Raw genomic sequence first — 10,739 nt, 5'->3', positions numbered from 1 at the left:
GTGCCGAGGTGGAAGATCTTCTGGACGGCGTCAAAGTGGCGGAAGGTGGGCGGAATCCACGTGTCGTTTATCCACAACGTGCTGTTTAAAGTCGTTTCGTTGTTTGAGGCTGTCGTTTTGGTCTTCACCCTCGCTTTCTTCTACCTCTTGTGCGGCTGCAACTTTTGAGAAGAAAAAAAAAAAAACTTCAAAGAAGGGCTTGCCATTAATTATTTAAGACCGTTGAAAGATTGGCCAGGTTCGTTCGAATTGAAAGATTTTCGATCGTACATAGCAATTTCGGAGCTCCTTGGAAATTAATGAAATTTTTTTGGGAGTTTTGAGGGTGTAATTATATGATTAATTAGTACGTTAATTTATTTCTTCTATTGATTATTATGTTTCTGTTTCTTCTTATGATATATGTTGATATGTTTATGGTTCTCAATGTCCAATTTCTTGGTTAAATCTTTGGTTATGTCAACCGTAAGAAATGGTCAAGTTGTGTTTGATAATGGAAGAAATTTCAATGTAACCGTCTTTGTATTGTATATATATCTTCTAGACCTACGCAGTATATGTATATGGTCAGAGTTGATTTCTTTCATCTCTATTCAAAATTGTTTTATTCTGTATTCTACTATTTTATTTTTTGTAAAGGCTAGCCAATAAGTTCTTTTATTCATTTAACTTTGTTAGTTGATCACCATTATTTTCTTTTCTTCTTGTTGGGGTCGTACTCATGGAAGATGATTAGCTAGATTTGCGTGTAGTAGTTTTCACTAATCAGTAGTAAAAAAGAGAACGAAAACTAATTTGAAATTGAGCTGGAAATTTGGTTGCCAATATATTTCCACATTTTCGTAAAAATCTATAGTAGTATTACTAGTTTTACTTGTTTCTCACTACTTCGTTGAGCTGTCACATCGTATATCTTGCATTCAGGTTTGAACCACAGATCAAAATCCAGATAATCCTAAGCAAGTTAACCAAATCATATATCCTACATTTTTAATAAATTAATTAATTAATGCTTTGGTTACCTATATATGCACTCTTGTAATCAAGATAAGAATATAATTTGCAGTTGTCATATATATGGTGGTGTATGTAAAACTTAATATCTACACTATAAAAATATATCGAAATCTAGTTGAATATATATATATATATATATATATATATATATATATATATATATATATATATATATATATTGCTTGCAAGCATAATAATCACTTTGCACACATATATATGCAAGTATTTGGTGACTTTGAGTGATGGGGTAAAAATATATTTATTAATTTGATAAAAGTTTGGTGAATTCAACAAAGACTAGAGAGAGCTGGATCATATGGCCAATCTATCGGCCAGGAATATTTGGAAAGCCATAATATATAAACAAATTGGATAAATTCATTTTTACGATTTCGTATAGAATATTTTCTTAATTCAGAATTTTGGTGGGTAGAGGCAGTTAGAATAACCATATATATACTATTTTAATAAACATTAATTATGCGTGAAAATAAATAAATTTGATAGGTTTAATTAGGTTGTCAACAATATTTCGATGGGAACAAACTTTTGGACGTTAAGAAATAAAACAAAATGTTACGTCCAAAACGTATGTGGTCCACGAGAAAATAGCTTTGATATGATGTAATACTAACATGGCATTGTTACACTTGTCTAGCTTTATGTTTAAAAAGTTTACGCATGTATATATATGTATTTTATGAGACGAACCGAACACGTTGTCGTTCTCCTACCACACATGCAAAGGTGGGTTTATGTTGGAAATATCGTCGGGTTGAAGAGACCTATGGGTTTGAATTACATATGGGATGAACTTTCTTTATATATCACTTGCATTTATGAAATATTTGAAGGTTATACCGTAAGATATGACCTATCTGAGTTCGAAGTGCACTAGGATCGATACACTAAAGAAAAAACCGTAGGCCAGAACAAATTTCACGATAAACAATTTTTGAGAGAGAGATATATTCGAATGTGGGTGTTGATTTCCCGAACCTTAGTTTATATATAAAATCACACAATTTTGTGAGCCGAAACGACAAACAATCGCATTTGTATGAATAAATAGCAGATATAGTTGAAAACGACAAGATAAATGGCCAAACAGCCATCCATACGAAATGACGTAAGCATTCGCTTAAACGGTTACTGAAACAATAACCAACACACTAAAAAATTGATATTTTTTTTAATAATATTATAATTAAATAAAAAATAGTCATTATTATACTTTATTATTTACAAATACATGAAATCAAAATTTTACTTATTTTTAAAAAATTTACAAACTAAAATAAAAATTACGCATACTTTTAATTAACAAATCTTAATGTATTCGCAAATAATAAACTATAATGCTTACTATTTTTTTTTTAATTATAATATTATTAAAAAAAATTATAGTTTTTTTTAACAATAGCACATATAAAATATTTACAATCTTAAACAAATTAAAAGATTAATACCGTTGGGTTGGTTTTATTCAACCCAATCTCACGACTATGAAAAACCAAACCAACTCGAAACAATTGCGGTTTGGGTTGGTTACAACTCAAACTTCATCGGGTTTTAAGATGCAGTTTTAAAAAGAGTCTGGTTTGGTTTGGATGATCGGATTGTTCGGTTTAGCAATATTCATGAACACCCCTAATTTGATTTATGAAGTTCAAATCTGAATTGAGTTAGGGTTTCGGCGATCACCGACAGCCAAGCTTCCCTCCATCAAATCATTACGATGAATATCCTTGGAAAATGTTCGTGGAAATGGTAATTATATATTAAAAAAAAATTAGAAAATGTAACACAGGTCAAAGAAGCACATCACATGCTCGATGACATGACTGAGAGAAACGATTAAGGTAAGAAATTTTATTTAGTTTTTGAAGTGTGCAATTTCCTTTGATGAGTTTATGATTGATGGTCAAATATGGTCTGATTTTATCTCTAAGTTGTAGGTTAATTAGTTAAGACAAGTCTTTAATGGAAATGAAATGTTTTGATACATTCAATAACTCTTGTCATGTGCTTTGTCTTTCTTTTTTTATTCATTAATTTATTGATAATGAATTGAACAGGGCAAGCGGATTACAACAGATTGAGGCCATTGAGGTACAGAGGAGCTGGTTTCTTTGTCTTGGCTTTCTCAATAGTTAGCCAGATTGTCTTTGTTAATAGCAAGCTATGAGAATGTCTTTGTTTCAGAGTTTGGGTTCGTACTTTTGTTACTCATAAATCTCTCCACGCAAACACAAGAAGTGAGAATGAGAATGAGAAGAGATTTCGAATTTCTTTTGCTTTTGAGTTTTGAGTATAATTCATTGTTTTGCATTTTTTTTTAATTTAGTCATCGAGTTTAATTTTATTTAATCTCTCTTTATATATATATATATATATATATATATATATATATATATATATATTGCTCTCTACAAGATTCATGTCTGAAATTGTAATTACATTCTCTCAATTCATGTAAAAAATTTAACAGAACTTCTGGTGTCTCTCAGATTAGGAACCAATTCAACTACAAATTGGATACTCAAACACACTCCTTTAGTTTTGCACTCTCTCAGATTTCGTAGTCTTCGACCTAAATTGTAAAACAGGGATTGCAAATCAATGTATTTTTTTTTTCCTTTCGGACCAGATGCGAGTTGTAAAGTAGCATTGTTATATAACCAACGTTTATGTTAAATAATCATATATATATATATATTTAATATTTTGAATAATCATATAAAAACAATATTAATTTGATATATATTATATATATATGTCATCATATTTTTTAACAAATAAATTTTATGAGATAATCATAATATATTATGCATGAGAATAAATTATATATATAAAAAAAAAAATTATAACACCATTTTGGCATGGTGTGATTGTGAACAATAGTAGGCTCGTCAATTTTCTACTACTTGGCGTGTGGGAATTGGCGTTAGCTGGAGTTCAACAAGACTTATTGTATCACAACTATGTTTTTCACTGTCGTGATTCTTGTGTTCCAAGGTCTTGTGAATTTCAACGCCTGGAGTTCCTTTAGTTTCCAAATTGATGGCTTTAATCATTCGCATAGACTTCTACACGTTTAATTTGATTGAAACAAGGACAATTTCGTCTAAGCCACATTATCTTCGTAATAGCAATCGTCACGCTATTTTTCTCCCCATTTCATAGGCTGAAAAGGAGATTGTGAAATAATTAAAATATCTATTGAAATTAATATCTGTATAAAATAACTAAATTTTATTTAAAATTAGTGAAATAATTAAAATTTACAAAAATTAGCAAATACCAAGTGTTATAATTTATTTATTTATTTATTTTTTTTACTTTCTCAAATAAATTTATACATAGAGGTAAATACAATGGAAACAATATAGATATTGTCAAAAAAATTATAAACAACCTCTAAATTTTTGCTATTAAAAAAAAAAAACTTACAATTTTGACTGCTTTGTTACAAGTTTATAACGTTGGTTATTTTTTTTTATTTTTATTTTTTAGTAGAACGTTGGTTATTTTTGTATACGTTTGTATACATGTGTTTGAGCATGCCGTGTACAAAAATTACTCGATCATATTATTTCTCGAAATTTATTTTATTTTACTTTAACAAAATATAGGTTTCTTAAAAAAAAAGTAATTGTTGACCGGATTTTCATTCATCAAATAACAATAATAACTACCCTACTTCATGAGTGGCGGATTAAAAAATTGTAACCATGGACAAATATGAAGAAAACAAAATTAGGAGGGAAAATTTCATGTAACTCCACAAAAAAAAAAAAAAATCAAGAGGGAAAATTTCATGTGACTTCACCACTGCCTAATTAGTGGAAATATTTTTAAATAATGTAATGTAATAAAAATAAGGGGGAGTTAGTCGTATAGCCCATTCAAATCCCCATACGTTAAAATTCTAGCCAAATTATTTAAAAATTAAGAAAGTAGCTAAAATTAAGATATGATGCATGCAACATATAATGGAGATATAGGCATACATTGAGCTATTTATTTAATTATTTAAATAGTTTGGCTATAATTTTAATAGAGGATAGCAATTTGGCTAATTGATATGGTTTCTTCTTAAAATAATGATCATTGTTTACTAATTATAGTTAAATAATCAATTGAATTTGTAAAAGAATTCAAGTTTGTTTAAAATGAGTGAATAGTAAAAATTCTCAAAAGTATGCAAATAACAAGTTTCAATGATAAATTGCTCGGAAACAATGCCAATATTTTTTATTGAGAGGGAAATAATTTTTTTGACAATGTAACTTATAATATTTTGTTAATTAGTTAGTTTCAAATAATTCATTTGTATAAACTTTTCTAGTATTGCGCCATGCAATATATAGTATTTAATCAGTATACCAAATAAACAATTTTTATCGTGCAATGTGTTTCATGTCAACATTAATCTTTTCATGAATTTTTTTGGATCAGACGTTCCCTCGAATTTACTAAAGATTTCTAGCCATGAATAAAAAAAAAACCTCTGAAGCTTCTATGCATGCCGTGGTTCTACCTTTTTATACACATGACATGTCGATATAATAGGCTCATAGCTGGTGTATATAACAAAAATATCCTTTGCTCTCTCGAACCAATATATCTGAACTGAAGCTGAAAGGCCATTCTTATCTCTACATCGAGAGACAGAGAGAGAATAGAGAGACGGAGAGACAGAAATGGCGTCCTTGACAGCTTCGACATCTTCACTGTCGTTTCTCAACTCCGCCCAAAACCCTCTTCGTCCTCATTCCCACTCTTCAACGCAGTGCTTCTCTCTCAGAAGAAGAAGAGCTTCGTCTTTCACGCTCACCAAAGCGCTGCTTTCAACTTCCAAAGAGCAGGTCTTGAGGGAGTTTCATCACAGAAAGGCTCTTAAGGTAAATAATTCTCTTTCAACCCTACAAATTATTTTATATTCTATACGAGAATTGAACTTTAATCTTCTTCATTGACAGATCATCTCAGGCCTCCACAATTTTGACAAGGCTAATGTTGCCTCAGTAGTCATTGCTGCAGATAAGGTTTGGTCAACAATACCTTTGACTTGTTTCATTTGCCCTATAGCAGTTTATAACTCACAGCATGTTCTATTTTCACATTTATTTTTTTTATTTTTTTTTATTTTTGAGGAACAGGGTGGAGCTACTCATGTGGATATAGCCTGTGACCCAGAATTGGTCAAACTTGCTCTTACTTTGACTTCTCTTCCGGTAAATCAATTCCCCCATAAAAAAAAAGAGAACAATCTTAGTTGCAAGAAAGAAGATTGGAGAAACAATAAGAACTAACAAGAAGAGCACTTATCTATCACAACCTTGCTTGTAAAGAAAAATCACAATATAGTTCAGGCTCTGTAACTTTGGACTCAAACTCTCTTTTTCTGGCCAGATTTGTGTTTCCTCTGTAGACCCAACAGCGTTCCAAGCCGCAGTAGATGCCGGGGCAACAATGGTTCGACTCGTCATTATATATATATATATATATATAATGAATACGATCCGACTGCTTTCTCATTGTCTCTCTCGATCCTAATCGATGCAGATCGAGATTGGAAACTACGATTCATTCTACGAGAGTGGCGTGATCTTCTCTCCGGAGCAGATATTGAGCCTAACAAAGGAGACCAAAAGGATCGTTCCCTCGGTGACCTTATCAGTCACTGTCCCTCACACTCTCAGCCTCCCCGATCAGGTCTACAAGACTAATAAAAATCACCATTTTCATATTCCCTTAAACACTGAACCGTATTCGAATATAAATAAATAAATAAATAAAAAAACAGGTCAAGCTGGCAGAACAGCTGGAGCTGGAAGGCGTCGACGTCATCCAAACCGAAGGAGGGAAATGCTCCAACCCTTCGAAATCCGGCGTTTACGGTTTGATTGAAAAAGTGAGATTTTTTCTTTCTTTTTAAATTCCAATATTTTTCGTTCATAAATGAATCGATAAAAGAGAAGAAAATATCAATGTTGGACTGGCTCACCTTTTAGGCAACGGCGACACTGGCTGCGGCGTATGCAATCTCACGAGCTGTGAAGATTCCGGTGATGTGTTCGTCTGGACTCAGCTCCGTCACCGCCCCGTTGGCCATCACAGCTGGCGCTTCTGGCGTGGTGTGTGACCAACTCTGCTCTCTCTCTCTCTCTCTCTCTCTCTCTCTCTCCCCTATACTGAAGTCTGTGTCTTGGTGCAGGGTGTGGGATCGGCGATCAACAAACTTAACGACACGATCGCGATGATCGCGGAGGTCAGGAACATTTCCGATTCGCTACTCGCCGCTGCGACTCATGCCTCGACTGAAGAGCGGAGTCTGAAGCTTAAATAAACTCCGTGCAATTTTTTTTTTTTGGGTGGGGATTATAGAAGAATTATTCCTCGTGTACTAAAGAATAAATTAGCACATTTTGATCGTTTCCAACAGTCAACAGCATGTCCTCCGATGCAAAATAATAACATTAAAAAAAAAAAAATTAACAAGATGTTTAGGTGGTGACAATTCGGAGAAAATCAATATTTTATTCCGAGTCAACTGAAAAAGCAAATGCATTCAGTTAAGTTATAAGAGATGTAATGTGTAGGGTTTGTTGCTCTCAGATATACAACACAACTACAAGCTCTACATCATAATCATAACTACTATGGACTACAAGTCGAAGTCCGAGTTGTCTTCGGTCTCTTCATCTTCCCTGCTTTCCTGCAAGAAAATCGGAATTCAATACAATTAAAGCAAAACCATGCAGACCTGATAACTAGCTCGCGAGGTCAATGGTCGAAAAATAATAGCAAAAACTTGGCTTACGTTTCTCCTCGTATATTCTGCGATGGCCGTATCAAATGCGGCTCGTTTCTCAGTGGCGATATCGTAATACTGAACCTTCTCCTGTAAGCCCCCCCAAAAAAAAAAAAACCTTCATTTGACCAAACTTTTAAGATGAGTGAGAGTGAGGAAATAAACTGAAGAGCCAACAGACAGTTGATTGGCAAAGTAAAACAGATTGAGAAATCGTGTGATGAAAGCGTATAGCACAAACCTCGTACGTCATCGTTTTCCACTTCTCTCCGCACGCCTTTCCTATCTGAAAGAAATCAACACGAGTAAATCAAGGACTGAAAGCAAAATTAGTCTCTTTTTTTTTTTTCTCCAATCCACGACCTCACATTGAGCTACCCAGTCGGTCAAATTACAGTCAAAATTCTATCGAATCACTACACTCACGTCTCTCATAGCCTTGACTTCTGGATTTTGCTCTTGAAACTCCTTCCGAAAGTTCTCCCTAGAGAGTTATACCAAAGTTTAGTCCATGGCTAAAAAAACACATCAAATTTGGTGGAAGAAGTTTATGTAAGAAACTTCGTAAACTTCATATTTCTAATGAACTTTTTTCTTTATGCATTTACATGGCTCATAAATTATCATATTGTCATTAATTCCAAAGCTATCATTTTACATCATATTCGTTTATTTACTGAAAGCCAGATCAAATTTAAGGACTAAAGTGTCTAGATTTACACTAAGGTAAATAAAAAAGCCATACTTGCTAAAATTTTATATTTTATCCATCATTCTTTCAACAATACTCAACATGTCAAACTTGGTAAACAATTTTGCGAAGGACAACCATAATTCTGACAACGAGAAATTTGAAGCACAAACACAACACTGTTACGGCTTTTATGCCCTCATGTCAGCAATGACTGCAATATGAAGATGAACATTGAACAAAAATAAACAAAATAAATAAATCGTTCTCTATGTTTCGAGAGACCGCAAAGAACGACGAAAGCCCGTTAGTCCAAAACCAGTGTTCAACAGCAAGTTGTAAAACTCTGCAACACTGGGATGAAGGTGATAAAATAAAAAAGAGAAAACCAGAGATCGGGAATGCATTTCAGCGACAACGTATCAACTAGTATCAAAACACATGTGTCCAAGCAATTCGGAAAGCTTATCGCAAGAACGATTGTCGAAAAATTTCACAAGTCAGCATTATGCATTTTAAGAATTACGAGATACGCGTGAAGAGACTTACAAGAAGAAAAAGAAAGCCGTTGGTGGTTTCTTAGGCTTATTGGCATCAAAATTCTTGATTTGCTTCTTCTTCTGATGTCTGGTATTGGTTTTCTTTGTAGAACCCAATGTCGTTTCCTCTTGGCTACCAACCCTTTTGGTGGCATCACTTGATCTTACCCTCAGAACCATTCTGCTACCCAAAATAATAATAAAAAACAATTATTCAAGCAACTATCTTTCGTAAAATTAACCATCGAATCACCAGAAATCAGAGGCAAAGTACGGGGCAAAAAACGTAGTAAAAATTTACCCTACATTTCACGATCATTTTCTATTTTTCTTACATAACCTAACAAGAAAAGATGGTCTTTATTTCTCTCTCTCGACAAGGTCATAGTATAATACAGTGCCAGTGAAAATATTACTCCTTTCTGTGTAGCTTTTTCCATTGTTTATTTTCTCTTTCAGTTTCCGAGTTTTCTGAGGAAATAAACAGAGGACGAAGGAGAAAGACGATTACTTCGAAGGTGTTTGAGTGGGTTGTTCGGATGAGCGAGATTTCCGCGAGGCTTTAGCTTCCTTCGCCATTGTTGTCTCTAATTTTCTTCCCCCCAGTCTGGCTTTTAACGAAAACAGAAGACGATGTCGTTTATTCGCTGATGTTTGAATACATTCGTTTTGGGGTGTCACGGCATAAGTGGAAAATAACTTTTTATACCTGAATTTTGTACCGTAATCTCGCCGCAACTCAAAATTTATGGGTAAATTTTATACTGCTAAAGAAAAAATTAAATTGAATAATATGAATAGATATTAGACACAGAAGACATCAGTTAAATATATGAGACTGTAATATAATAAATATTTAAATTATTAAAATAATAGATAAATAAGAAATATGTTTTATTTAATGTTATCAATGGAATATGTGCTTTAGTGTTAAAAATGAGGTATTAGATTAGAGATAAAATAGTCTTTAATTTAAAAAATATATATTTTAAAGTGTAAAAGAATGCATTTTTAAGTTTATGATTGATTGTGCCTTAAAAAAAAATGTTTATGATTGAAGATGCTCTAACTTGCAATATTTGCTTTCGTCCAAAACTCCTAACACTTTTTTTTTTGTCTGTGCATTATGGTTCGAAGAGGAAACTCTACAGGTTAACATGACTCCACTAGCAGGTTTTTTCGGAAAACTTCATTTATTCTGGTGTGGGTGGCAGGCAGGCCTATATTTCTCGGTTTCAATAGGACTCCTTACAAGCGTTGTTTCTATATACTATTATCTAAAAATAATTAAGTTATTAATGACTGGACGAAACCAAGAAATAACCCCTCATGTGCAAAATTATAGAAGATCCCCTTTAAGATCAAACAATTCCATCGAATTGAGTATGATTGTATGTGATAGCATCTACTATACCAGGAATATCAATGAACCCTATTATAATTCCTATAGAAATAAAGAACATGGAAATTACTGGTCACCTGTCTGCGAGACTGATATACACATAATTGACTTCTTTTAAAGTAAGCTATAGAAAAGTCTGTGTTTTGGTCATCCGATTTGTTTTAGTCATATACTACATAACTCACCATTATTACCTCTCTTCTTGCCTTACGCATGCTGTGACTGCCTTTTTAAAAGGTCGTTAAACTAAAGAAAACAACTCAGGACTAA

General features: G+C 32.9%; 3 protein-coding genes across 3 annotated transcripts; 2 read left to right on the top strand and 1 right to left on the bottom strand.

Moving 5' to 3' along the window:
- Positions 1–6: 6 nt before the first annotated feature.
- On the top strand, positions 7–610 carry LOC149386425 (uncharacterized; the record flags this gene model as incomplete). Its single annotated transcript, XM_089627085.1, has 1 exon — positions 7–610. A coding segment is annotated over one exon (162 nt), but the record flags the coding sequence as incomplete, so codon positions are not given.
- Positions 611–5,600: 4,990 nt separating this feature from the next.
- Positions 5,601–7,395, top strand: LOC149386424 (uncharacterized protein ycf23-like). Its single transcript, XM_089625343.1, has 8 exons — positions 5,601–5,924; positions 6,003–6,068; positions 6,183–6,257; positions 6,436–6,498; positions 6,589–6,738; positions 6,830–6,937; positions 7,038–7,160; positions 7,241–7,395. Exons 1-8 carry the CDS (start codon positions 5,724–5,726, stop codon positions 7,370–7,372), a joined length of 918 nt encoding a protein of 305 aa, XP_089481469.1. The 5' UTR covers positions 5,601–5,723; the 3' UTR covers positions 7,373–7,395.
- On the bottom strand, positions 7,339–9,763 carry LOC149386423 (HMG-box (high mobility group) DNA-binding family protein). The gene is made up of 6 exons (XM_089625347.1): positions 9,579–9,763; positions 9,078–9,251; positions 8,264–8,321; positions 8,079–8,123; positions 7,847–7,927; positions 7,339–7,741 (listed from the first exon to the last, which is right to left on the bottom strand). Exons 1-6 carry the CDS (start codon positions 9,644–9,646, stop codon positions 7,691–7,693), a joined length of 477 nt encoding a protein of 158 aa, XP_089481473.1. The 5' UTR covers positions 9,647–9,763; the 3' UTR covers positions 7,339–7,690.
- Positions 9,764–10,739: the final 976 nt, after the last annotated feature.

The sequence above is a fragment of the Urtica dioica genome, chromosome 9 (genome assembly GCF_054948205.1).
Source record: "Urtica dioica subsp. dioica isolate 48M chromosome 9, U.dioica_male_clone48M_v1_H2, whole genome shotgun sequence".
Lineage (NCBI taxonomy): Eukaryota > Viridiplantae > Streptophyta > Magnoliopsida > Rosales > Urticaceae > Urtica > Urtica dioica.
Note: the sequence above shows the minus strand (reverse complement) of the source record. Positions and strands in the feature narration are given on the sequence as shown.